A 27,164-nucleotide genomic window follows, 5' to 3' on the forward strand; every position below is an offset into this window, starting at 1 on the left:
TAAGGATGAGGTTTTATTGCACACCTATAGCACATGGAAAGATTGATGTCCTTTAAGCGTTCATTGTCTTATTCTTTGCCATGCAGATTTCTCAAAGCTCCCAAATTTGATGTTAAATTTGTAACGAACAATCTGCATCTATATGAAAAATCAATCAGGAATAGGAACCTAGTGGATGGTTCGAAACTTCTGGAAGGTCTCCAAGCGTTACCTGAATTATATCAAAATGAAAAAGTTCTGCTTCAAAAGATTTCTGACATACAGTCACGTCGCAAAAGTTTAGAAGGTTTGATTAAAGTTGACAAGTCAAAGATTGAGGAATTAGGTGAAGAGTTTAAACATTTAAAAGAAGCGTTTAAGACACTATCAGATGAATTGAATACTTCTGCAACCAAAAGTTTTGAAATATGTTCATCACTGCCAAACTTGATATCTTCTGATGCCCCGTTGACCAAACCCGAAATTATTCAATGGATCAATCCAAAGGAGTCTCTTCCATCAGATGAGAGGCGTCACCATGTAGATATAATGGTAACAAAGAACATGTTGGATTTGAAAACTGCTTCAAATATTAGCGGGACTTCATGGTATTATCTATTGAACGAAGGTGCGGAATTGGAACATGCATTGGTGTCCTTCGCAATTGCGAAAGCTAAGGAAGCAGGGTTTCAAATTTGTATCCCACCAAGCATCGTTAGAGATGAAATTATTGATGCCTGTGGATTCAGACCGAGAGATATGAATAATGAACAGCAAATTTACCACATTGATAAAAGTCAATTGGGATTAACAGCAACAGCGGAAATAAGTCTTGCAGGTCTAGGTGTTAATAAAGTGGTTGATCTATGTAAAGGTCCGAAGAAAATCGCTGGCGTGAGCCGCAGTTATAGATCAGAGGCTGGAGCAAGGGGTAAGGATACGAAGGGACTATATAGGGTGCATGAATTCACAAAAGTTGAGTTGTTCTGCTGGAGTAAGCCGAAAGACAGTGAAAATGTCCTGGAGGAATTAAAAGACTTCCAAATAGATTTGATAAAGTCATTGGGATTAACAGCAAAGGTGTTGAACATGCCAACAAATGATTTGGGTGCTCCTGCTTACAAAAAGTATGACATTGAAGCCTGGATGCCGGGAAGAGGTTCATTCGGAGAAATTACAAGTACTTCAAACTGTTTGGATTTTCAAAGCAGAAGAATGAACACGAAATTCAAAAACGAATACACGGGCAAATTAGAATTTGTGCATACCTTGAACGGCACCGCAATGGCAGTCCCAAGAATGATACTGTCATTAATAGAGAATTTTTATGATCCTAATAACAAAAGAATATCGATACCGGATTGTTTGAGACAATACATGGGTGGTAAGGAATATATTCAGTAAAACCAGATGGAGATTGCCTTGTAGATATGTAAATATTTTGTAGTATGACAATTTTATTTTCCTATTCACTTTTCCGTTTTCGAACGTACATTAAAACATAGAATACAAATCCTAAAAAATGATTATAATAGGAATAGAAGACTAAAAGCAACAAATAAATAAATACCATCTCCATGCTGATTTTAACTTTAAGTGATGCTCATATTCCAGACCGAGCAATTGTATGTCAGAGCAGCGGAATAATGTATCGTACCTATCGACTCACTAACATTGACACTCCATTTTTTTACGTAGGATTTGCCCCTAAAATTTAAAAAGCTACTTGGCATTCCAAATAAGATATCGCAAGTAGTACTTCTTGGAAACTGTACCAAATCATATGAATTTCTGAAATTTGTGAATGAGATATCTTCAAATGTGACGTTTGTACGCGGAGAGTTTGATAATGAACAATTGCCTACAACAAGAAAGAATATAAACAAGCAGGGTATACCGATGGACACCGTTATCAAGCAAGGAGATTTCAAAATTGGTTGCTGTAGTGGCTACACGGTGGTACCCAAGAATGATCCACTATCGCTTCTAGCCCTAGCACGTCAACTCGATGTCGATATCCTACTCTGGGGAGGCACACATAACGTCGAGGCGTACACTTTGGAAGGGAAGTTCTTCGTCAACCCTGGCAGTTGCACAGGCGCGTTCAATACAGATTGGCCCATTCTTGGTCAAGAGGAGCCTGCAAGGACGAAGGCAAGTCCCTCCCCGAAAGACGGAGGTGACGAACAAGATAAATCCAATGAGCAGACGGGGCGTAATGAACCCGCAGACAACAGGGAGGAAGACGGTAACAATTCTTCTGAAAATGTAGCACAAAGCGATAGCTTTGCAGACAAAACTAGTGAAGACGGTTCTCAGAAAAAAAATCAAGACGCAAGTGGAAAAATCGATCTGGAGAAAGTTAACGATGAAGATGAAGACGAACATGAGGATGAAAACGAGGAGCTCGATATACCCGATCTCGAGCTAGATGGTTCCAATGACCCTAGCTTCTGCCTTTTCGACATCCAAGGTAGCACTTGCGCATTGTATATCTACATATATGTCGACGGAGAGGTCAAAGTAGATAAAGTGGTGTATAAGAAGAGTAATTAGTAACATGCTACTCAGTTGCCAAACCCTAATAGATAATGGCAAAGTTCTTCGTTTGACATGATGCAATTTTTCTAAATTTTTTGGTATATAAACTCGATGATAGTCTTTCCAGGACTTCATCTCTTAGTACATCTTTTAAACACAATAAGGAAGTTTTTTCTTTTAAATTTACATGATGACTGTGAGTGCATTTGGCTCGAGATACAGCAATCTTTATTGTATGTGTCGGTGTGGAAAAACTCAAGCTACCTATACTTTATTGTCTGATTCAACACAATTTGAAAAAAAAATTCTTGCATCGTAGAGAAAAATAGCCTGTAAAATGCTGGAGTTGTGTGCGGATGCTGGTCTCTTGGCTCTACCGAGTGGTTGTATGAAATTTCAATGCAATTTTAGATAGTATATACACTTCGAGAAATTAATTTTGACTAAACTGTAGCATCTAATAAGTCACTTTCAAAATCGTCTTCGATCCGTTCTGCGCCTTTCGCATGGGCGTAATTGCTGGGTTTCAACTCTTCCAAATCAAGTACCTTTTTCATGGCATATGCGTCTTCTCCATCCTGGTAATAAGATTTTTCGACACTAAGAACCTCAAATTCGAGAGTGTCTCTGTATAGATGTAAAGCCGCTCTGTTGGATTGTCTGACATGCAAGGAGACATACTCTGCTTTGTAAACCTCTCTTAAAGCGAAAAGTGCTTGTCTCATCAACTTCTCAGCAATACCCATTCGTCTGTATGTTCTCATTACACTCAAAGAGGTTATATGACCATTGGGGGCTTCATTCTGCTGATCTGGGTCATCATTCATCTTTGCTAAAACGTAGCCAACCAGTTTTTCTCCCTGTCTTACATAGTTTGGATCTAACTTGGTTTCGTTACCATTCTCATCAGCAATTGTGAGTTCATCTCCAACAGAATCGCTGATATCAGTTGTTGTAGCGACAAATGAGGCTTCTGGCCAGGACAGAACATGATACATATAATATTTAAGCACGTAGTTTTCTGGTAGATTATGCAAATTGGCATTTTGCATACCTACCATGTCCTCGACCGTGGCTCTTCTGATTGTAATGGGCATGATTGACTACCGAAGCTTTGTTGCGCTCCCTTTTCAGTTACCTTTAAAGCTTTTCAATATACAACAAAGTGTTTCTTAATTGTATTTCATTTCGGCCTTATAAAATATGCGACTTTCAATAATGCAGACCAATGACGAAAAGACAGTAAAACCAGACGAGGGGAAAATCAGTCCCATATACCCATGTCGCAACGAATTATACTACCCAGTACTTCTGATGACCGCGTGTTCAATAATAGTGACGGTTACGAATACACTATAGGCCCAAAGCAATCACTACCCAATGAAGCATCATCCCAACCCACTCCTTCCAGGTTATATTCTGAATCACTTATGTTTAGAAAGCAAGAAGTATCACTGTCGGCCGTGACTTTCCTGTTTGGAGAAATGATTGCTCATATTCATAATACAAGTAAAACCGCATCTGAATGCGAAGTAAAGCTGAATGACTATGGGTTCGTGATAGGGTCAAAACTGTTAGAGCTGCTGAACCTAAGAGCTTCGGTACCCAGTAATACATATTTAAGGAGTTCCAATTTCCTCTCTTCATCTACACCTACCAATACTAGTGCCAATGCTATGCATTCCGGATCAAACACAACAGCTTCTCGAACAGTTTCCGGAGTATCAGATATCTACTATAATCAGGAGAATAGTGCCGAATCCCTCACAACGCTTATCAGTAGCATGAGATCTCGCGATTTGACAATACTAGATATATTACAGTTTATACATGGCACGGTATGGTCATATCTTTTCGGACATGTTAGTGATGATTTGGTGAAGTCATCAGAGAGAGAAAATGAATATATGATTGTCGACAATTTGCCACTGCTAACACAGTTCATTCCAAATGGTGTTTCCTGTGATTTTTTTGTATGCGGAATCATTCAAGGATTTCTGAACAATGCAGAGTTTCCCTGTTCCGTGACACCTCATCTGATGCCTCTGAAGGGCTTTGACCAAAGGGTTATCTATTTGATCCAGTTTGATAAACATGTGTTAGAGAGAGAGGGTTTGAGATCTGAATAATCCTGCAAATATCTCATCCAACACATTGATATAGACTTAGATAGTTTCTTGCAGAATGAATCAATTCCTTTCCTATTTTTCACTACATTTAAAAATACTCACGGCGCTTACAAGAGAGCGTCAGTTGCATACTTCTTTCTACTTACCCATTGGCGGTCCCAACAAAAAAACAAAAAATAATGCCACAGAAGCGATATAGAGTTATCAAAAATAGTGAGGTATCAAAACCTTTGCAAGCTCGAGCTGTTAACGTTAAAGTTCCGACTGTTGAATCCATATTGAAATCGTCAAAGCCTAGTTATTCTCAAACAAGTAGGTCTAATGGATCACCGCCAAGAAAGCAAAGCAAAAGAGTAAAGAAACACGATCTTAAGGCAAAGAATAGACGGTCGTCGACTATATTCAGCTCGGATGACGTTGAGTTGAAACTGGTATCGCAAAATTGTTTTAGAAATACGAGCGTATCAAAGAGGAACCCTGAGCGGCTAACGGAAAATGAAGAAGAAAACTCGCTGAAAATAGAAGATTTTGATCAGCCTCCACAATCGACCTCAACTCCCATATTGGGAAGCAGCTCTTACAACAGCTTCCAGGATCTAACGTCCCCTCATGCACCAAATGCACCATATCAGATGTCACCTCTCCTTTATTCCTGTAATCCGGTCGTGCATCAATACCCATACTGTTACCCACAACCGTATGTCTATTCCCAAGCGATGTTTACCAACGATTCTCCTCTCCAAAAAAAGGCGTATCAAGACCATTACAAGTTATCTCGCAATTATGTCCATCCCACTGCTGGGTTCCCTCAGTATAGGACGCAAGAAAACAAGGATGTGCATCCTCAAATTCAGATGAGCTACCCTCTAATGAGTGGTTACGATAATGCAAGAGTTCAATATACCACCACTGAGCCAATTTTCTTACCAATGATAGAACCCAACCCGAGAAATCTAGTTGGACGTGATTTTTCAGATTCAGAACTGCAACGTCATGCTTCGCAAGTAAACTATTTAAATGCAAAGAGACATGTCAGTAGTGGAAACTCAAGTTACAAATCTAGTGGTGGAGATGCAACATATCAAGGTAGTGCAAAGTCCTAGTTTGAGTTCATTTAAAACTCTTGTTGCTAAAGTAAATATTTTTTTTCAATAGTTATTGTTCCGATGTGACAAATTTGAATCAAAACATAAAAATAAAGAAGAAAAAAAAAAAAAAAGTACATATCATTATTGGTAGAATACTCCAGAATTTTCCTCATCAGTAAGAGGACGTAGAAAGCATCCAGTTTTGCTGTTTCAAATAATGTAACGTATATGTGACGGACTCAGAAAGATCAGATCGAGGATATTTGTAAGAATAAAAAAACGACAACTGCAGGACTCGAACCTGCGCGGGCAGAGCCCAAAAGATTTCTAATCTTTCGCCTTAACCACTCGGCCAAGTTGCCAGATAACTTATTACGTTGAATAATGCTTAAAAACTGACAGATAGAGTAAATATGGTCACTCACATTTTTTTTCGACTGGCTACAGAAGGCAAAAGGTGATGATGGTTACATCAAGTTTTCAGAAGGTGATGATTATTCAATAGATATCAAAAATCCTGGGCTGGAAAGATCTTAAAGATATCCTGCAGTTCAGCAAGCACATTTGTAAGGAAGTTTTGATATTGATGGATGATCAGGACGGATCTTTTACATTGCATAGCTCGTTAGGAGTTTTGGGGAGTCAAAGCACGGGGAACACAGTTCCTTCCCAAGTACTATTTATGGATACACATGATATGCCTTCCAGGACAAACACACATCCACCGGCATCTGCGTATTATCAGGTAGCTACGCCGAAGTCACCCCATGAGCTTGCCTTAGATGGAGACGACGAGGTACACGGCGGTGACTCCAGTAACGAAACCATAGGGCCTATTGGTCACAGTGGCCATCCTACAGAAGGCCATCATATGATGATGGGGAAATCAAGCAGAGAGAGTGAAGAAATGGAAAGGTTGAAGTATGAAACTGCAAAAAACGAAATACTCGATAAACTTCATTTGCACACACTCATAGGTCACAAAGAGATGCAGAGAGTTCAGCTAGAAATCAGAAGAGCGGATGCACAGATGCACCTCTTGAAAAAACTACATGAAGACAAGGACCTGCTTGGGAAGATCGAGAAGTGTCATGAGCGTAAAAATGAAATGACGAGGCAGGAGTTGTCAGAAATCAATGCAACTAGGAATAGTACATCCGGTCATCTCGCTGATGCTAGTTTGATCGGTTTGCCACCTGGAACGTCCCCAAATGATGTATCGTCTGCAAGTAGCGGAGTACCTACTCACCACTATCACACAAGAAGTAAAAGTCAGGGAAATGTCAATGAGGTAGCACATTTAAGACCCGCCAATTCTGCGATTATTGACCTTCGGCTAACGGGTTCCAAGTCTATTTCGAATTCAGCTTTTAAAGGCGGAAACAAAGAGCCTGAATATGAAATTCTTCCATTCAGGCCCAACCAAATGAATCTCCATCACAGAAGAAATTATAGCAGTACTTCGTTGACAAGCAATAGTGGTGTTGTCGGAAAAACTGAGAGCAACGAAGCTATTTTTAGACGATACGATGGCATTCTCATTGTCATAACGTGCGCGAACTGCAACAGAAGTGGATTCACGTCAGCACAGGGAATCGTAAATCATGCTCGTCTGAAACATGGCAAGACATATTCGAGTCAGCCCTTGGCTGTTCTCCACAATCAAAAAGTGTTAGATGATGACAAACAGGATCCTCAGGTTCTAGAAAAATTCAGAGGCATTGGCAAAGATCCCAAGACGGATTATCTACCATGCGAGATCGCAATACCTTCTGGAAGAAGATCAAGTCATAGGGAAGTAAGTCCAAAAAATACTTTAAATAGGAAGTCAGAGAGCCAAGGCCGGCATCAAAGTCCACACAGTTCTGTTCATTTGGAAAAAATGTATAATAAAGATGATTTTAAAGATCTAGTAGCAATGGTAAATGAAGCACAAAACGATTTAGATGTTGTATTAAAACATTCTGAGTCAGAGAGTAGATTGTGTGAGAGTGAAGAGGGTGATAATAGTTTGAGGGATCAATGTGATGAATCAGACTATATAGCAACATCTTCGAAAAACATAGCAGAGAATAGTAGTGCGTCTTTCTCTTCAATCAAGAATGATCCTGCTAATGCTCCGTCAACAAAAAGGTCAGAAAAGGAGGGCCCGGCCATATCTTCAAGAATAACACCAAAAGAAAATGGCAAAAAGCGTAAAAACGAGACGAATGGAGAAGAGAGAGATTTGAAAGAGAGACTTAGACCCGCAGAAAAAAAGGCCAGACGTGATGCACTAGCTTTAAGCAATATTCCAGATCACGAAAAGAGGTCATCGCATTACAATCTACGAGCTAAGTCCAAACTAAAAGGTATTAACAGCAAGAATCAGTGATTTTAGAAATGAAAGGTATACATCATAGGATTTGACGACCTAGTATATATTTACACTTTTAGCAATCTTCATATATTCGCATTTAGTCCGTGGCTTCACCGCATCAACTATCACCAACATTTTGATTTATCTCGCTCATTGAAATACTCTTAGAATGTAGCCATGCGCTATAGTTAACTACAAATAAAAATTACAGAACGCTCTATCAGTCTATTGAAAATGCTGTGAATCTCCTGCCTGAAACATTTGAGACCTAAATCTGCTAACCTTCACGGGATTACCATATTCATCAATGGGCTCCAGTTGTTTCTTTTCATCATCGTTTTGACTACTCCTGAAGTGCAAATAAGAACGCCGAGAAGCCATTTTTTCTTTGAGATGACTGTATTCAATTGCGATGGATTCACTGAGTCTACCATATTCCAGGCCTAGATCATCATCTTCATCATTAAGGACATCTCGGTTAGTGCTATTACCTCCCGGGTAGTTCTCAGGTATCTCGTTTTCCTGAATATCTGACACCAATGCATCGTCTAAATGTTTCGTCTCTGCTTCTTCTTCTTCAAGTGAGCTGGAAAGTTTGAAATGCTCGATTTCATCTTTCAATAGATTAACTTCTTTATTATGCTCTTCAAAATCTTCAATTCTTTCTATTATAACACCAGGATCCTCTTCAAGATCATCATCATAAATACCAAGTGCATAAGCCCTCGCCATATCGTCAGTATTTTCTGATAGAGCGCGGTAATCTATCGTGGGCACTTTGACTGATGTGTCACTGTTTACTTTGTTGTTGATAATTGTTTCTAAGCGAAAATCTGAGGGATCCTGACTATTCGACGGCAGTGTTCTCTCAGCACTATCTTCACTCTCATCTTCATCAGAAGCCAAATCGCCGAGCGATTTCAGGCCAACTTTTGATGAATTCTTTGTATGCTTATTTGTAGTATTAAGAGATATCATCTTTTTGCGGAAGAACATCAAATCTTCCTCACCAACATCAGCCTTTTTTGATTCATTCCATTTGCTATATTGAGTAGATTCCACTGCTAAGTTGTTATTCGATTTTACCAGTTCGCAGGTTTCATTCTCCGGAGTTCTCTCAGGAATTGCCGAAAAGTTGTAATCGTAGTCACTAGAATCATTAGTTGTTCGTTCTTTGATTACAGTCGATACTGGTTTCTCTTCGCGACCACGCGATGACTTTTTTGTAGTGTTTACAGGTACTAAATCATCCCCAGAACGTTGTATCACCATGCTATTGATGGCAGACCCTGCTGCGATACCACCAGCCTTATTGCTACCATCACCTAAGGACAACGGCTCTTCTTCGTAATGTTCTATCACCAAATCCTTCATGGCCGAAACTGCTTCAGAGTCATGTGTACTGGAAGCTATCGAAACAGGTTCACGATTCCTCTCCTTTCTGAATCTCGAGAACCTTTTCTTTCTTTCTTCTCTTTTAAGCTGAGCCGCATGATTATTCACTTCTTTACTTACCTGTTCCTTGTACCTTTCGTGAATCTCATCCGGACCTTGAGCACCAATCAAGTTAGCAAACAGCTCACTATCAAATTCATTTTCTGATGATACTGCGGACCCAATACGATCATTAGGTGGAGGTTGAAATGAAGACGAAACGGTAAATCGTTGTGTATTTTTCTTGTTTTCTGCCTTCAAGTTCTCCACTTCTTTAATATCAAGTTCAGCCGCGAACCCTACGGTTTTCTTGCTCTTTTTATTTATTTTATTGCTGTCTTTTAGAATTGATTTAACGGATGATTTGTGCCCATCAACTTCATGGTGAAATTTCGCCCTACGGAGCTCTTCTTCAGCATTCACATGCTCAGTTCTGGTATCGGAAGCTCTTTTCTGATTACGAAGCTTGTTGATTTGATTCATAAATGCTTGTTGCGCTGGAGCACCACGTATAAAGGAGAATTGATTGATTTCTTCTCCGTCTTCCACTTCATCATCATCATCATCATCATCATCATCATCATCATCATCATCATCATCATCATCATCATCATCATCATCATCATCATCATCATCATCAGCGCAGTGCATATTCTCCCTTTCATCATCCTGCTCGTCCTGCTCATCCAACTGCCGCACCAGATCCGCAAACGTATACATGTTATCCCTGTCTATACTTGCGGGTAAGCCATCACCAACCTCTTTCTGACTCTCCGGAGGTGCGCTAATGGTAACCTTGTTATCAGTGCTAGCCTTGCTATCTTTAGCAGCCAGTCGGTCCCTTAAGTTCTGCTCGAAACTGCTCAACCCATCCTTTTTCTCGTCTATACCCAACCGTTCTTTTTTAGTTGATGTTGGTGTGACAGTACTAGATATGACGTTTCCCTCTTCATCTAGCTCCTCCCTAATTTCCACAGGAGGCAAATACTCACCATCCATTTCCCCTTGAGAACCATTGCTGTTCGACAGACTTTGGATATTTTTCAGCGTCTCCTTGGCCTCAGAAATTTTTTCCTGAAATTGCCTAATTGCAGTCCCCATCAAGTCTAGTTGACCTCGGAGGAACTCCAGCACTTCTTCACACTGTTTTTCGACGTAATATTCATAACCAATACTCAGATAAACCTTTTTCGCCGCAATTATCACATCCCCAAAAACTAAACCATCGGAAGAATCCTGATGCTCATCACCATTTTCTCTAAATTTGTGCAAATGCTGTCTGATGGTAACGTAGTGGTCCCTTTTTACTTCAAGAAATTCCTTTTTCTCGGTCAAACTCTGCAGACTAGCATTGATAGAATCAGCAAATGCTTCCATGACTCCTACGACGGCCTCCTTGCCTCGCCTATGGCGCTGTTAATGGTCTAATTTGATATACTTTTTTTTCAATGGCATCTCATTACTGATCAAAACTGTCCGGCTCCCACCAGCCAAGAACCCCAGCCGGACAAAAATCCCAGCACCACAATATCACTACATACGTACCAGCTGCTACTTCAGAAAACAATCACGAGATGTGCCCTTCTGAAGGGCATAAATAACACCCGACGTTCGCACACACATGCACACACCTCTCGAGCTTCAAGCGGGCGTCGAGCACACAGACACTGAGATACAGCGATCCCGACATGCCCATAGTGCCGCAGTATTTCAGCTGTTCTCCGTATTTGCAGCCACTTTCGTCGCCTTGTCCGGTTAACCCCACCTGAAAGCGCGATCCCGGACAGGGGAAGCTTTTCTTACGCACCTTTGATTTCTTTCGGTTTCCTGACGTTTTCCCATTTTTATTAGTTTAGTTGTCCGTCCGGCAGGTATTAGCAACAAACAAGGAGGTTTTCTTACTGTGTACGTACAAATCGGAAAAGTTTGAGGGGAATAAGAGGTTCGTTGCTTGAGCACTCATTCAACTCTTCTAAAATCTATCTAAAGGGACTGAAATCCGTCATCAACTGTTAGGCATCAAGACACTTCTACCGACTGCTTCTGGTGTGTGTCGTCTTTGTTGTCCAATTTTTGCAGAGTTTTTCTCTTTATTTTCGCCACTCCATTTGCCCCTAGATAGTGCCGGAGCGGAACGGTAAAGAAAATTTTCATTTCTTTCTCGACTTCGGGTGGCAAACCGGACAGAGCAGGAGACTTTTTTCCGCGACAAAAGTTTTTCAGGAGCCAGTCCGGACAGAGCCGTCGAGTACCTGGATCCGGGTAGCCCCTGTGGTGATTCGTTTATATTGTAATGCCGCAGCCCAGCGGGAGTGCAAGTAGTAACAAGAATAAGAGCATCAATGGTGATAAGAGTGGTGCCATAGAGGGCTCCAAGGGGGCCAGTGGTAGCAATGGTAACAGTGGGGACATCGGGGCCAAGAATGGCGAGCCGACGTCTGCGGATGTTGTCGGAGGCCCGCGGTTCAGACATCGGAAGATCAGCGTCAAACAACGGTTAAGAATCTACAAGCCTAATGACCTGAAGAATTTAGACCAGGAGGAACTGCAGCAACGGGTTGCAGCGGACATCGAAACGGGTGTGGAGAAGAACGAGGAGAAAGAGGTCCATTTGCATAGGATTTTGCAGAAGAGCAGCGGCCAGTTGAGCATCCAAAAGAAGGACTACATTCCAACACCCGATGCGTCAGAAACGTGGAAAGAGTTCGGTCAGTTCTATCAGGGCAACTTCGACGAGCCAGCCAGTTACATCAAGTTTTCAGCTACAGTGGAGGACTGCTGCGGGTCGTCTTACATCATGGATGAAGTTGACGATACGTTTTTATCTGAGCAGATAAATAATAAAAAACAGCCTTTGTTATCGGAAGATGAGTTCGAGCTTCTGTGCTCTTCGTTCGAGAGCGCAATCCATGAAAGACAACCTTTTTTGAGCACAGATCCACAGAGTATTTTGTCGCTTGATGAGCTGAAGCCTACTATTATCAAGTCAGACTCCAATCATCAGAGTTTGAAAATTAGTCTCGCTAAAGATATTGGATTTTCTGCGGAGAAACCTATAGTAACAGAGTTCGATGCAGAATCTCAATCTAAAGTAAGGTCTTTAACTTTCCTTCTGGAGAAGTTTGGTGACCAGTTGTATGAGCATTGGAAATCAAGAAAAATTGAAAGTTCTCACACAGAAATTTTCCCAAAGCTAAAATTTGAAAGACCCGATGAGAAGGAAGAAGTAGATCCATACGTTTGTTTTAGAAGGCGTGATGTGAGACAACCAAGAAAGACAAGAAGAATAGATATTCTGAACAGTCATAAATTAAGAGCTCTCCATGAAGAACTGGAACATGCACAAAAATTGGCACTGTTAGTTGCCAAGAGAGAGCAGGTGTCGCTGAACCTTCTGGAGAAGGAGTTACAAGTTTTTGATGAGAGAGGGGAATTCAAAAAATTGAAAAGGGCTCTTTCCATAAAAGAGGATGATGAACTGTTGATTAATCCCAAGAGCAGAAGATTGAATATCTTTGCCAACCAAAAGAAGCAACAGCAACAACAAGCAGCTGCCGATGCAGCAGCTGTTGAAGCTGCGATCACGTCTGATTCATCTATGAAGAAAGGCGCTAGGAATAAGGCTAATAAAAAAGACATAGACCAATGCAGTAAATCTCACCAAAAACTCAACAAGCAACAGCAGCTACAAAGTCAAAAGAACGCCATAGAAAACTCAGGCTCAGCTGTTGATAATAAGCAAATTGCATTACCTGCTGCTAATTCGACAGGACAGCAGGGTCCGCAACCTCAAATGGTTGCTTCGCATGTCTATGTTCGTTTGCCATCTTCCAAAGTTCCTGATATCGTATTAGAAGAAGTTGAAGATCTGTTATCAGATAAAGAGAAAAATGCAAGGAAATTTGTTCTTGATAAAATGGATAAAAGAAAGCTGGAGGATGGTGATATCTTTTTCAATATAACAGATGATCCTTATAACCCAGTTTTTGATTTAGTCTTACCCAACGATGTTATACCATCTACCGCACCATTCTCATCTATTGCGTCTTCAAGATTTGAAGTGGATAGATCTTATTATTCTCCGAATTTATCTGATTATATGAATGGCACAACAGATAATATCAGAGCATATACTAGGACGGGGGACAAATTACCTGATAAAAATTGTAAGGTGAAAAAAATTGAACTTTATGATCCATTCCAAAATCACAATGAAATTCACTCTAGAGAATATCCTGTGAAATTTAGGAGAAGATTTGGTCGTCATGGAATTGAATACATTGATCGTAAGCCAAATCAATTCGATGCGAACGTTGAGGCCACTTTGGGAGACTTTCTAAATTTTGATGAAATTGAAAGGCAAGAAAAACATGCTACTTCGGCAATCAATGTTTATGAATCCAAGTGGGATGAACTTTCAAGACTTTATGATAAGTGGAAACATGACTCTCCTAGAAATGATTATGGATTGAAAGTATCTGAGGAACCTGCCAGATTGAATCAAATTTCAAATGAGACTCAGGTAATAAGATTTGGTACTATGCTTGGTAGTAAATCTTATGAACAGTTGCGCGAAGTTACTATTAAGTATCGTCAAGAGTACATTTCTCGTATTAAACAGCAAAAGATTAATAATCAAAAACAATTGTTGTTACAACAACAGCTGCAACAACAATTGCAGCAACAGCAGCAACAGCAACAACAACAGCAAAGTAGTGGAAAGAATATAAATAATGGGACACTTTCACGAACACCATCTATAATTGCCTCACCAGCGGCATCGAATAAGATGAATGACACTTCAGGTTCAAGTGACAATAATGAGGCGAACTTGTTTGCTGCCAATCACAAATCATCTAACTCATCTCAAACTGCATGAAGAGACCTAAAAGAGGTCTTTTACTTCCCCCAATCTAAACAAAGCTTCAAGCCATCACATCGGAAATATAACCTGCTAGCAGGCCACGATGGTTGTATTATTACTATTAACATTAAACCATAACGTAACGACCAAAAATTCATGATATAACTTTTTAAACAGGACGATTGTCTTTGATCATATATATAAACTGTAAATATATAAAAGAATATGCATTTTTTTGTTTACTATCCTCTTCTCTTCTCTCCAAATACTTCGGCTTTTCTCTTTTAAATATCAAGCTTTATGGCCAAAGTTAAAAGAAATTTTAGGATTCTGATGCATATGTAATTAGACAAAATTGCGGGCCCTTGAGGGAGACAAATTAGATTCGTTACGTATTTCTAAAATAGTCTATATGCTGGTTTGATTGACTGGGTCTGAATAGTAATATTTGTGGCTTAATTAGTATGGGGGTGAGGAAATTAATTCAAAGTCTTTCTCGAAGAACAACAGCTGTATGGATAAATGACCAAAATGAGAAAGGTTCCAGCCTCAAGCATAAGCCACCACAGAGGCAACGTGATGATAGGATAGCTACAACCGATGCCGACAATCGCACCTCCAATAAGCCTAGATGTTTAAAAGCGACTATATTTCATAATTATCCTTTACGAATATGTGTTTTGATTGGTGCTTTCCTGATGTTGCTAATCGTTAAATTTACAATTATAGAGTCTTTCGAGGGTGCAGATTCTTCGCAATGCCGATCCATCTACATGTTTCCCTCATACGGAAGGTTAAATGGGTTTGACTTAAAGCATACTGCCTTAGCTCAAAAATACCATTTATATTTATACAGAGAACAGGGCCTAGATAAAGAGCCCATGAAAGACGGCATGGCTCAATTGGATGGTATCCCTGTGCTTTTCATTCCCGGTAACGCAGGTAGCTTTAAGCAGGTAAGATCCATCGCTGCGTCGTGTTCCAGGAACTATTTTCAGCAGAGAGAAGATATAAAAAATCCTAATACAAGAAATTTAGATTTCTTTGCTGCCGATTTCAACGAAGATTTTACTGCATTTCATGGTCGTACAATGCTAGATCAAGCAGAGTATTTGAATGATGCCATTCGCTACATTTTATCACTCTATGGGCATTCTTCAGATTCCTCGACCCCAGCTCCATCTTCTGTGATAATAATTGGGCATTCTATGGGTGGAATAGTCGCTCGAATACTACCGACCTTGATGAACCATGTCGAGGGCTCTGTTCAATCCTTAATTACTCTTTCTTCTCCTCATGCCGCTGCCCCAGTTACATTCGACGGAGACATCCTCAAGATCTATGCTCGAACTAATGATTTTTGGAGAGAGCAGATGCAAGACAGAGATTCCTTTTTCTCAAAAAATATGTCGTTGATCTCAATCACAGGTGGAATTCTGGATATGATGTTACCTGCTGACTATACTGCAGTACAGGATATCGTTCCTTTGGAGAATGGCTTCACGACATATTCTTCAACAATTCCTAATGTTTGGACACCGATTGACCATTTAGCTGTAGTTTGGTGTGATCAGCTAAGAACAGTAGTTGCAAAACTTCTTCTGGAAACCGCCGATTACACTGCTTCTAGCAGGTTACGAACATTGGAAGAAAGAATGAAAACCTCCAGAGAACTGCTTCTTTCTGGCTTTGAAAATTATACACAGCACGATCTAACTATTGTCAATTCCTCAATTTCTCCAGATAATAAATATGCCCACTTATCACAGGTTGGCAGTGGAATAAACGATAAGAGCCCTGAAACATCAATTAGCGCTATTGAGAATCTGGAAAACGAAGAAAGAAGCTATCAGATATTATTGCCCAAAAAAGGAAGTTTGAATCTCGCAATATTAGCATCCACAGAAGGCCTTTGTATCTCTTTCTGTAAAGCCAAATATCCATTTGATCCGAAAAACATTGAACCAGACGACAGCGATAGCTGCTTTCGTGGTATTAACTACATGAAATATGCCCCTGCTTCATTCAAAACTACCGGCCATGCCTCCGACTCTTCTGTCAATAGCAATATCAAGCCTTTTCAGATGATGAATATTGGGAATTCAACTTTGTCTCATTATGACTACGTGATTGTTGATAAGCTGCCTTATGCGAAGTTTGAAAGCAATGATTTCTTCATTAGCGAATTAACAATTAATGGGATTGAAAAATCTATCGATGTTACTCCATTGCATATTGCTACTATGGGGTTGAAGCTCGAATTGTCTGGCAAGTTGATTGAAACGGTGAGTTTTCCCAACGTGTGGGATTCTCTTTTGTCATACAAAGTACGTACACACTTAATCACAAAAGAAACAAAGGAGCTCCTGTTTCAGCCCTTCGTGAGACAATGGATAGATGACCCGTTCGAATCTAAGTGGCACGTCAATGTAACTGATTTTGATTTCAACATAAACATGCACGGCGTGGCACCCTTTATACCTTTGGAGGAAACGCATGATAAATCTTTGAAACTCGCTGTAATGACACCGCCTGGTGCTAAGTTGATATTAGATTTTCGCATAAACTGGGGTTTAACAATCAAAATGCTTTTCATACGTTACAGACTTACCTTTTTATCGTTGCCGGTCAGCGTTGTTTCGTTCGTGCTAGCGTTTCAATTTTATCGCTACCAGGAAGTACGTGTTTTCCCCAGCTTTAACAACACCTTAGCTTTTTTGTTGAAAACAAAGGGAGTATACATTTTCTTTGGTATTTTATTTCTTAGTCCATTAGTGAATACAAGATTGATACAGAAATTACTTTATTTTTTTGATCCAGTACGTCTCAACAGACCATTTTTGTTAGATGAGCGGAATATGCATACCAATTTTTACTTCCTGGGAATCAGGAGCTGGTTTCTCTCCGGAATTGGTATTTTATTTGTGCTAATGTCGATAGCATGCCTATTCCTGGTTGCAAAAATACACGATATCGCTGAGTATTTCGTGAGGAAGACTAAACTAAAATTCTCTTCTTCGAAGAGTGGCTCCAAGTCGCCATTGAGAAACAGAAAGATCTATGAATCTTGGAAAGCGCGAATTTTTGCTTGCATTATATTGACCTTTGCCGTACTATTCTACATACCATATCAGTTGGCTTCAGCAATCACCTTAATCATTCAAGTTATTACATGTCTGAGGGTGCTGTCAAACGCTGAAAATTTAAATCCGGAAAAATACAACAATTTAAGAAACTACAACTTCTCCGTATTTCTACTTCTGCTTTTTGTTGTACTTATTGATTCTCCGATTATAGTGGTGTTTCTGCATAATGTTGCAATACGGTGGGAGACTCCTTTCAGATCACATCATAACTTCTTAGCGATAGCCCCGACGATTTTCTTGGTGAATTTCAATTCCGGTCTCAAGATACCTGGCTTCAGATCCAAGAAAACATACGAAGGATTTGCGACCGTACTATTGCTGCTCTATCTCTCGATCTTTAGTTTAATATATGGTTCCAGGAATCTTTATTGGATACATCACCTTGCGAATATGCTGTGCGCTTGGCTTTTATACGGTGCATACGCAGCAAGTCTTCCTGAAGAATGAATTCAAGAACAAGTCTTGCATTTTTTAAAACTTATATCGATTTAAAATGAACAATTGTAAATATATATAAATGATTATTTTTTCAAAGTGATTCTCTTGGTTTCAATAAATCCTTCGTCTTTGCTATCATGATTAAAATCGAGTTTACCACTCTGATCGTCCTCTGAGGACTCCGTTTTACCAGCAGAAATGGGCCATGTTGATTGTTCACCACTATTGGTCCAAGATACTATCCTAATTGGATGAGTATGGTTTACTTTTTCAGTTTCCTGCTGGCTAGTAAATCCATGCCCATCTACCTGACTAATGGGTGTTGATAATTCGTGAAGTTCGCCTTTTTCTAAATCTCCCCCAGCACAATAAGTTCTTTCAGATTGCTTATCACTTTCTGCTCTAGATTTTGGATATGTTTCAAAAAGCTTTTGTTTAATACTTCTTTTAGAACTGATGTAATCACTGTCTGAACAGTAGTTGCTAGAACCATCGGAATAACCACCTGAGCTTGGGTAAAATTGAGAAACGGAACTCGACTTAAATTCCTTGTTCGAGGCCGTTGCCCACATAGAAGATAATGGCAATGAAAGTACTACGACCAATGTCGCAATCGGTATTAAATAATCTGTTCCTTTGTCCTCGGGTAACGAATAGGCAAGAATGAACAATATTGAGGGAATCATTAAGGTCTGAAAGGAGATGATCAAAAGGATATAAAAACTATCAAATTGCTTCAGTCCGAGAAATCTTCTTGATTTAACTGCAATAGTTAGTTTGATCACTAAAAGGAAAGTTGTAAAATTGATTGATGAAGCAAGTAAAATAAGGGAAACATTGAAAAAAGTTGGAGACACTTCGGAGGAATCACTGTGAAGGCTAACAATCGGAGCTATTGCTGAATAAAAGTACATGACCACCGTTGCAATTCCCAGGGCAGCAGCAAGAGTTGTTAGAATCAGACCAACCCTTTTTGAATTATCGCCTGCAAAAATCACTCTGACTTGGAAGAACAATGATGTCTCGATAGAAGTAACTAGTAGTGCCTGCACTATATTACAAGCAGCATACGCATGTAAATCGCTTGCTTTTACTAGCTGGGGGAAACCTGTCAAGGCATATGCAATGGAGGCATAGCCAGATAGAAGATATCGGCAATAGAGAGCGGAATGCACAATAACAAGCGATAAAGATATAAAATTTATTATGAAAACTGGCGTTTTCCTGCTTTTAGATATCATCCACATAAGCACGAGGGTCAGAACTGCTGCACCACACCTGGTTCCAAAAACAATGCCTTGAGAAGTTCGTTCATTGACCAATGCTTGCACATACTGAAATGTCACAGCCGTATTGTCACCATAGATAGAGTTGAAACTTAGAAGTCCGTCATTTGGGTTATAGCTTTGGTTGTAGGCCTGACTATTCAAAGTCGAATCCATCATTTCTTGTGTTGCAGCTATATTATCTTGCGAAAATAGTCGATATGACATTGGGAAAAGGAGACCTGGGGGGGCAAGAGGGACCCCACTTAAATATCTTTTGGAAATCAATTAATGCCGGGTATGTCTCCACAAGATTGAAGAATCCCTGCATAAATCTGCCTAAATCTGGCTAAGTAAGCATGAGGTTTCATGTAATCACCCAATTGGGTAATTACAATGGTTTTAGTGAAGAAAAAGCTTTGACTGTGTTGTATGAAGACAAAGATATTACTACCAATCATTCTTTATTAGTTAGTTTCGCTGGAGGCATAACTCCTCTGATAAATCAGTGTCAGAAGAGGAAACGATATGAAACATGCCTCACCAGGCATTTCAGCCACAGCCTTATACAAACCAAAATTAGCAAAAAGTTACAATACAATTGCGGTAACTATGTTTAGTGTTGGTTCTTGATGGCTCGAGTGGCTTAACGTTCAACCTCAATTACGCTTATTCTTATGCATTGCCTTGCGACTTATTTCCTCGGTAGTCTTTGACTGAGAATTGACGCCCCCTCCCCCTCTACCTTTAGTAAAGAGATCTAGTAACAAAAACATATTATCATCACATAAAATGAAACGTAAGTACTCAGAGATCTGCGCATATATCTTGATTACTCGGCAACTCTATCGCTATCAAATCCATTCCCTGCATGATTGCACATCTAGTTCGACAGAACATTCCGATTTGCAAGTAATACTTGCAGTGACGAAGTGCTAGACATAAGGATTACGTTAAACGAGTAGCATCAAGCTGAAATATTTGAACCCGCTGAAGCGTGATGACCCAGGGTCAGTATGCTTTGATCCATTTTTCCAAAATAATCTTCTTGCCACTTTTTACAAAACGACTTTCATGTGAGGAAGATGCGAAAACGAATCATACGGACTTGAACAAAATGTTGATAAAGAAAATACGAAGGTATTAGGGCAAGAAGAATAGAAAATAAGGCCACTAAGGTAAAATAACATTCCTATAGAATCTGTAGTGTGTCTGGATAGATATGGATACGCTTGTTGGAGCCGAGAGTCCCTCGCTCTCTTCAAGTGAAGAATCATTGTCCCTGCATTGTGACATATTAGCCGACTCTCTCTTTGATGAGAAGTCTCTATTGAACTTCTTCAATGAGCAAGAGCAAAGGGATTTCAAGACAAGCGTCATACGCAATATATTGCATGATCGTAATTACAAAACTCTTTGCACGCTCGGAATGAGCAATTTTGGATTTGTTAGCACTCCCCTTAGAAAGGAATGTTGGTTCGAACTGCTTTCTCGACAATTGAGAGTGTCCCAAGGTAGCGGATACACTACCAATAAGGGCTGTACCAGAGAGCATAGAGATGAAAATCAAGTGAGCTTGGACGTTCAAAGGTCCTTCACAAGTGTTACTGACGAAGGGCGCAAGGAAAAATTGCGGAAATTGTTAGAACGGATTATCGTGAAGATACTTCGTAGATATCCCAAACTAAGTTATTACCAGGGATACCATGATGTTGTGTCGGTATTTGTTATTGTATTTATTGAGGGACATGACTATGACGATGAATGTAATTTCCTATCCTTGAGTGGTATGACAAGTAAAAGTGATGATAACCATTCTAATGGCGCAGCCGAGGATAAAAGCAATGGCGTGAGTTCCTCGACTACTGATTTGTACGAAAATGAGACGACGTCTAAAATCGGCTTTGATGAGGATAAACTGTTGCGTTGTGTTGAAGCATTTACTCTTCTTTATCTTAGAGATTTCATGATGGATTCCTTGGATTTCCCCATTGATCAACTTAGGCTTATACCGGAGTTCATTAAAAAAAATAGCAAGGCTTTCTATAAAAAGCTGAACTTGGATAAAATTGAGCCATTCTTCGCAATATCTTCAATATTAACAGTTTTCTCACATGAACTGAAACCAAGTGAAAATGAGCCCGATTCTCTTATATTTCAAATTTTTGATTTCGTCATTTCTTCTCAGTCAATGGTAGTGCCCCTGGCCATGTATGCCACATTGATAATGGAAAAGAAAGATACCATAATAGAGGCATACAACGCAAATATCGACAATTTCGAAAACAGCGTAGATCTTGTTCATGGCGTTATCCAACAGGTTTTGGTTCCTACCAGATGTGCCGAAAAAATTTGGAAACAAATTCTCGAAGAAGTAAGGTCCAATCCCTCGAGAGAACATATCTCGAAATACAGAGGGCTTGTTAATAGGTACAGTACTCTACTAACGACAGCTTCAGGCCAGTTACACACCAGTTATGAGGTGGAGGATGTCATCAAACTATTAGAAAAAGAAATTGCCCTTAACAGCAAGAGGAAAACATCGAAAGCTCATGCCAAACTTCACAAAACGAACACAATGAGAACTTTTGCTCGTTTATTTTCATCTCGATCATTCCCACTTATTTGCAAAGTTTCCATTTTTGTTGGCATGCTTGCAATTTTTATGAAGCTTTATCGCGATGGATCGATAAAAGCCATGCTTCCCACCCTCAGAATTTATTTGAAGAAATACCAATGCTCCTCTTTTGCAGGTCTTTACCGGGGCCTTAATTATGTATGGCTGGATCCATTACATGAGCTTTTAAAGAACCCTTCACTACCTAGATGGGCATCCAAAGTATCAAGGTCCATCTCATCTTCGAAAGATTCGGACTTTTAACTTTTTTTTTAATAGAATATAATGTCCATGATATATTTTTTTCAGCTAGTTTAAGTCTATCTCATATATGAAAGTTGTATCAGTTGAATTACCTTGCCAGCCGCGATTACCACTGGTGCTTATTAAGAATCTACACGTTGGATCCACATACATGTTGGATATTACACCACCGTGATGCCCCGGAACAATCAGGAACGGCACAGCGGTGCCCTTAGAATTCATATCATTCGCAGTATTAAAAAGTCGTATATTATCCCGCGAAGCACACAACACCTGTTTGTTATTAGGCATTGCTCGTACGCACGTCACTGGTCCTGATATAGCCGGCAGTTTCAACACATTACTTGGTGCTGAGGGCATCCGCAATTCAAATTCTTCAACGGTGGCATTTCTTCTTCCGGCGAAAACACGATCACCATCCATATACCAGCAGGCAGATTGACACCATGGAGGGGTCTTTGGCCCTTTCTCCAGATTCAAAACTGGCGAAGATGGCACTCTACGATCCCATATATGTACAGTACCGTTTAATCCAGATGACATGAAAACCGATTCATCGTATACAACATTCAGCGTTGTTTTCGAAATTTCCTCCGAGATATTTCTATTTTTTGTGTCTTCGTTTTCCCTCTCAGTATCAGTATGTGAACTTAAATCAGCTTTATCCTCATCTTCATCACCGAACAAAGAATCCATATCATCGTCTTTTTCGTTTTTTTCGATGTCGGTCTTCAAATTGATGGATACATCTTTGATATCTACCGTTGAGAACAAAGGTCTCATTTCCAATGATGAAAGTTCTGAGGTCGAGCCTTTGAACTCGTTTACTAAACTTCCGGATTCCAGGTCCCACTCTAGAATTTTTTTATCCCAAGAACCACTCAAAAATCTAGTCTCATCATCGTTCATCTTCAGCAAGTTGACAATATTTGAGTGACCGTCTCTGCCTTTAAAATAATGACTTATGGAACCCTCCATGTATCTAACACCTTGAAGAGTGATGCCACCATCATCGAGACCACTCAGAATAAAAAGGCACTCACTTTGAACCTCTAGAGAGTATACGGGGCTCACTTTTGGTTCATATTCTTTATTATTCTTGAGCATTTTCAACTGCGATCTCTTTTGTGGGACTTCATTTTCCCAATAAGACACAAGTATACCGGCGTTTTGAATGGATTCTGCTAGCGAATGTCTTTGTAAAATAGTAAGAGAGAGTTTACCTTCAACAGTGTTAAGGAAATCGTACTTTCTAATGAATCCATCATCTCCACCGAGAAACAAATACTCCAACCCCTTGGACATTGTCAAAGCATTAACATTAGTTTGAATTGGGATTGCGGCTGAGGGATATATATTGTAGGTGTCTGCAACTTTTGCCGACAGTAACATCTGTGTATAATAATTGTGAACTTTATCTATACCACTTGGTTTGTCCATATCCACATCTTTGTCCTCTTCTGTGACTTCGTTTTCCGCCTGCTGAACGGAGCTTGCATCAAAATTAGAATTATTCTTTGCATCGTCTTGGGGATGGCTGAAGTTCATACCATCTGCACTGTCTACATGTTTCTCCCCGTTCGCATTGGTGTTGCCGTTGGCGTTTCCGTTGCCATTTTCATTCTGCTTTGCTCCATTGATATGTCTGTGCTCATCTTCCGAGTCCATAGTAGTTGAAAATGTACGATTAGGATGATCTGCTGCATTACTCTCGCCACCATTGGCATTATTAACATCGTCATCGTTACGGTCATCTTCATTTTCATCGTCATCGTCATCGTCATCATCGTCGTCGTCGCCGTCGTCATCGTCATCGTCATCGTCGTCGTCGTCGTCGTCGTCGTCATCATCACCGTCATCGTCGTCGTCGTCATCATCTTCGTCGTCATCTTCATCGTCGTCGTCGTCGTCTTCATTGCCATCGTCGTCGTCTTGGTCGTTTTCATCTTCCTCGTCACCCTGATCCTGATCCTGATCCATATCGTTTACTTTACCTATATTACCGTGCAACATGGTGTCATCTTCCTCTTCCTCTTCCTCGTCCTCTTCAGGCACCCTATTTTGGTTCAGAATCTCATCGACCTCATCCATGGCAACTCCCTCGATGCACCAGCCGCTTTTGACCCTCTAAGTTTTATACTTCTATCTGCTTTCTAAAATTCGACTTTTTCAAGTGTATTTTATCCAGATGGCGTTGGCGTCCATAGATGAAAAGCTGAAAATTAAGGTCGTAAGCAATTAAGTCAAGAAATCCAAAAGAATACCACAAGAGAGGAGCAACCCAAACATGTCCTTTGCCGTCGAAGTTTTAAACCTTACGTACCAGTTTCCAGGAAGCGAGACGCCATCGTTGACCAACATCGACCTAAAGATACCGTGGAATACACGAACCCTGATCGTCGGTGCGAACGGAGCTGGTAAATCCACGTTGCTGAAACTCTTGAGCGGGAAGCATCTGTGCTTGAATGGGAAGATTCTCGTGAACGGCTCGGATCCATTCAGCCCCGTTCATTCCACCAAGGACGGCGAAGAGGAGTACTTGATAACTACGTATTTGGGTACCGAGTGGTGCCACATGAGCATCATCAATAGGGACATCGGCGTCGCCGAACTTCTGAACAGCATCGGCATGCCGCATTTCCAGCAACGTGGCGACACCCTCTGCGAGATCCTCGACGTCGATCTCAGCTGGAGAATGTTCAAGCTAAGTGACGGCCAGAAGCGCCGCGTGCAGCTCGTCATGGGCTTGCTGAAGCCGTGGAAAGTCCTCCTGCTCGACGAAGTCACTGTCGACCTCGACGTCATTGCGAGGTCCAAGCTCCTTGGCTTCCTGCAGTGGGAAACAAGAACAAGACAGTGCTCCGTGATATACGCAACCCATATCTTTGACGGCCTTTCCGAGTGGCCCGACCGCATCTGGCATCTGAAAGAGGGCTCCATGGTAGACCAGCTGGACTACCATCGTGACATCAAGTTTGTCGACTCCTCAGAAGCTACAGGAAACGGTTCAGTTACCTTCTCCCCCGATGGGCCTACTGTCCACATCTCCAAGGTCAAGAGTCTGCACCCATTGGCGCAATCCTGGCTACACGGAGACCCATCGGATCTCTCTCATCTGCTCATAAGTGATGTTGACCAGCCACTGTTGTAGCCTGCGACCGCACATCACTCAATCCCACATCCCATCACCAATAGCTATCGTTTTGTACAACAACTGTTTATCGTGTTTATCACCAATCCGTCGTTCCTGTCGTTGTCCGGCTGCTCTGTCCGGAACGAGGTATCGGTCCCCAAACAGTCCGGACAGCTCGTTTGGAACAGTCCGGACGCTCCGGACAGTCCGGATCCTCGAACGTATCGCTCCTTTGGGAGAAATGACTGCCAATTGGCGCTACGAGTGTCCGGAGATGATCATTTCGCTGTTTTCGGCGATCTGTCGTTTCCGAAAAGCTTGTTGGTCGTTTAGTTATCCGGACAGCTCGTTTAGAGATTTGGTCGTTAACGCACCGAGAAAGTATTTAAAGAGGTGAAAGATCATAAGATATGCGATAATTGCAAGAGCAGAGCAGTGTAAATCGTTGGTAGTTGCAGCAGTCTTCTAAGCGGGTTACTGGCGGTCATTGTGGTGGCGACAGAGTGTTAAGAGACAGAGTGTTAAGAGACGCGGCACGCAATAGGGAAACAGAGAAAGACAGATAAGGATGGATTTAGTTTTAGAGGTTTGCGATAGGTACGTCTTCGATGAGGTTTACGCGAGGGTGTTGCCTGCGTCGATCACGTCTCATTTTTCGAACAATGCGCAGTCACTGCTGGGGTTGAACAGGGGGTTCAGCAATTCGACTTTCCTGGAGGAAAGCTTGCACAGTCTCAACAACTTGCCGCGGGTCAACAAGGATGTGTACGGGTACACGCCATATCTGGTGGATTTCACGCAGAGAACGTTCGAGTCGTTGCTGCCACGTTACAACATGCTGAGAGAGTTTCTGTCGCTTTGGGCGATCGTTACCGTTTTCGGATGGTTGTTGTATCTGATTGCAGCTAGTTTGAGTTACGTGTTTGTGTTCGACAGAAGCATCTTCAACCACCCGCGTTACTTGAAGAACCAGATGTCGCTGGAGATCAAGATGGCGCTGAGTGCCATTCCCATCATGTCTGTGTTGACGGTACCTTGGTTTTTGATGGAATTGCACGGCCATTCCAGACTTTATATGGAAGTCGACTGGGAGAACCACGGATTGCGCAAAATATTTGTAGAGCTGGCTTCTTTCCTTTTCTTCACGGATTGCGGTGTTTACTTGGCTCACAGATGGCTGCATTGGCCACGGGTCTACAAGGCGCTTCACAAGCCACATCACAAATGGTTAGTTTGCACTCCTTTTGCTTCGCATGCATTCCACCCGGTCGACGGTTACTTGCAATCCATCTCATACCACGTTTATCCAGTCGTAATGCCACTAAACAAAGTGTCTTATTTGATCTTGTTTACATTCGTTAATTTCTGGACAGTTATGATTCACGATGGCCAACATATGTACAACAATGCTGTTGTCAACGGTACGGCTTGCCACACGGTTCATCATCTATATTTCAATTACAATTATGGTCAATTTACCACTCTCTGGGATAGACTAGGTGGCTCTTACCGTAGGCCAGAGGACGAGCTATTTGATCCTTCTTTGAGATCAAAGGCTACTATGGAAAAGCAGATCAAAGAATGTGAAAGATTCATCAAAATGATGGATGATGAAGACGATTCTTATAGAGTCTATGGCACTGAGGAAAGATTGAAGAAAGTCAACTGAGCGAGCTTTTTTATTTTCTATAGCTTGCTCCGTTTATGTGCTCATGAACTCCTTTATGACGAAATAAATATAACGATGAATTCATCATTTTGAATGAAAGACTATATTTTGTTTTACCTTTTGCCTGCACCTTGTATTTTTTTATTCTCACTCGAAATAGACTTTGTTCATCATTTAGTGTAGTTTTGTAGATTATTACGCTCAGATCATTATTTATAATATACACTCACAGGAAGAA

At 40.8% G+C, this 27,164-nt stretch overlaps 14 protein-coding genes and 1 non-coding gene across 15 annotated transcripts; 10 read left to right on the forward strand and 5 right to left on the reverse strand.

Annotated features, from left to right (window-relative positions):
• Positions 1 to 33: 33 nt before the first annotated feature.
• On the forward strand, positions 34 to 1,383 carry DIA4 (putative serine--tRNA ligase DIA4; the record flags this gene model as incomplete). Its single annotated transcript, XM_037288686.1, has 1 exon — positions 34 to 1,383. One exon carries the CDS (start codon positions 34 to 36, stop codon positions 1,381 to 1,383), a length of 1,350 nt encoding a protein of 449 aa, XP_037144581.1.
• Positions 1,384 to 1,556: 173 nt separating this feature from the next.
• VPS29 (retromer subunit VPS29) lies at positions 1,557 to 2,535 on the forward strand (the record flags this gene model as incomplete). Its single annotated transcript, XM_037288687.1, has 2 exons — positions 1,557 to 1,604; positions 1,678 to 2,535. 2 exons carry the CDS (start codon positions 1,557 to 1,559, stop codon positions 2,533 to 2,535), a joined length of 906 nt encoding a protein of 301 aa, XP_037144582.1.
• Positions 2,536 to 2,963: 428 nt separating this feature from the next.
• ARD1 (peptide alpha-N-acetyltransferase complex A subunit ARD1) lies at positions 2,964 to 3,617 on the reverse strand (the record flags this gene model as incomplete). Its single annotated transcript, XM_037288688.1, has 1 exon — positions 2,964 to 3,617. The coding sequence occupies one exon, from the start codon at positions 3,615 to 3,617 to the stop codon at positions 2,964 to 2,966; it is 654 nt and encodes a 217-aa protein (XP_037144583.1).
• Positions 3,618 to 3,800: 183 nt separating this feature from the next.
• Positions 3,801 to 4,649, forward strand: TRS31 (TRAPP subunit TRS31; the record flags this gene model as incomplete). Its single annotated transcript, XM_037288689.1, has 1 exon — positions 3,801 to 4,649. One exon carries the CDS (start codon positions 3,801 to 3,803, stop codon positions 4,647 to 4,649), a length of 849 nt encoding a protein of 282 aa, XP_037144584.1.
• A 179-nt stretch (positions 4,650 to 4,828) lies between these two features.
• On the forward strand, positions 4,829 to 5,752 carry SPO13 (Spo13p; the record flags this gene model as incomplete). Its single annotated transcript, XM_037288690.1, has 1 exon — positions 4,829 to 5,752. The coding sequence occupies one exon, from the start codon at positions 4,829 to 4,831 to the stop codon at positions 5,750 to 5,752; it is 924 nt and encodes a 307-aa protein (XP_037144585.1).
• A 265-nt stretch (positions 5,753 to 6,017) lies between these two features.
• On the reverse strand, positions 6,018 to 6,099 carry HG535_0Dtrna10S. Its single transcript has one exon. It is a non-coding gene; the product is annotated as a tRNA-Ser (tRNA).
• A 224-nt stretch (positions 6,100 to 6,323) lies between these two features.
• On the forward strand, positions 6,324 to 8,111 carry AHC1 (Ahc1p; the record flags this gene model as incomplete). Its single annotated transcript, XM_037288691.1, has 1 exon — positions 6,324 to 8,111. One exon carries the CDS (start codon positions 6,324 to 6,326, stop codon positions 8,109 to 8,111), a length of 1,788 nt encoding a protein of 595 aa, XP_037144586.1.
• A 210-nt stretch (positions 8,112 to 8,321) lies between these two features.
• Positions 8,322 to 10,907, reverse strand: BUD27 (prefoldin-like protein; the record flags this gene model as incomplete). Its single annotated transcript, XM_037288692.1, has 1 exon — positions 8,322 to 10,907. One exon carries the CDS (start codon positions 10,905 to 10,907, stop codon positions 8,322 to 8,324), a length of 2,586 nt encoding a protein of 861 aa, XP_037144587.1.
• Positions 10,908 to 11,823: 916 nt separating this feature from the next.
• Positions 11,824 to 14,409, forward strand: EPL1 (Epl1p; the record flags this gene model as incomplete). Its single annotated transcript, XM_037288693.1, has 1 exon — positions 11,824 to 14,409. The coding sequence occupies one exon, from the start codon at positions 11,824 to 11,826 to the stop codon at positions 14,407 to 14,409; it is 2,586 nt and encodes an 861-aa protein (XP_037144588.1).
• Positions 14,410 to 14,858: 449 nt separating this feature from the next.
• Positions 14,859 to 17,987, forward strand: BST1 (Bst1p; the record flags this gene model as incomplete). Its single annotated transcript, XM_037288694.1, has 1 exon — positions 14,859 to 17,987. One exon carries the CDS (start codon positions 14,859 to 14,861, stop codon positions 17,985 to 17,987), a length of 3,129 nt encoding a protein of 1,042 aa, XP_037144589.1.
• Positions 17,988 to 18,061: 74 nt separating this feature from the next.
• On the reverse strand, positions 18,062 to 19,471 carry STE2 (alpha-factor pheromone receptor STE2; the record flags this gene model as incomplete). Its single annotated transcript, XM_037288695.1, has 1 exon — positions 18,062 to 19,471. One exon carries the CDS (start codon positions 19,469 to 19,471, stop codon positions 18,062 to 18,064), a length of 1,410 nt encoding a protein of 469 aa, XP_037144590.1.
• A 994-nt stretch (positions 19,472 to 20,465) lies between these two features.
• GYP8 (GTPase-activating protein GYP8) lies at positions 20,466 to 22,124 on the forward strand (the record flags this gene model as incomplete). The annotated part of the gene is made up of 1 exon (XM_037288696.1): positions 20,466 to 22,124. The coding sequence occupies one exon, from the start codon at positions 20,466 to 20,468 to the stop codon at positions 22,122 to 22,124; it is 1,659 nt and encodes a 552-aa protein (XP_037144591.1).
• Positions 22,125 to 22,169: 45 nt separating this feature from the next.
• SPT8 (SAGA complex subunit SPT8) lies at positions 22,170 to 24,215 on the reverse strand (the record flags this gene model as incomplete). The annotated part of the gene is made up of 1 exon (XM_037288697.1): positions 22,170 to 24,215. The coding sequence occupies one exon, from the start codon at positions 24,213 to 24,215 to the stop codon at positions 22,170 to 22,172; it is 2,046 nt and encodes a 681-aa protein (XP_037144592.1).
• Positions 24,216 to 24,411: 196 nt separating this feature from the next.
• CAF16 (putative ATP-binding cassette family ATPase CAF16) lies at positions 24,412 to 25,275 on the forward strand (the record flags this gene model as incomplete). The annotated part of the gene is made up of 1 exon (XM_037288698.1): positions 24,412 to 25,275. The coding sequence occupies one exon, from the start codon at positions 24,412 to 24,414 to the stop codon at positions 25,273 to 25,275; it is 864 nt and encodes a 287-aa protein (XP_037144593.1).
• A 550-nt stretch (positions 25,276 to 25,825) lies between these two features.
• On the forward strand, positions 25,826 to 26,926 carry ERG3 (C-5 sterol desaturase; the record flags this gene model as incomplete). Its single annotated transcript, XM_037288699.1, has 1 exon — positions 25,826 to 26,926. One exon carries the CDS (start codon positions 25,826 to 25,828, stop codon positions 26,924 to 26,926), a length of 1,101 nt encoding a protein of 366 aa, XP_037144594.1.
• Positions 26,927 to 27,164: the final 238 nt, after the last annotated feature.

This window comes from Zygotorulaspora mrakii, chromosome 4 (genome assembly GCF_013402915.1).
Source record: "Zygotorulaspora mrakii chromosome 4, complete sequence".
Classification (NCBI taxonomy): Eukaryota; Fungi; Ascomycota; class Saccharomycetes; order Saccharomycetales; family Saccharomycetaceae; genus Zygotorulaspora; species Zygotorulaspora mrakii.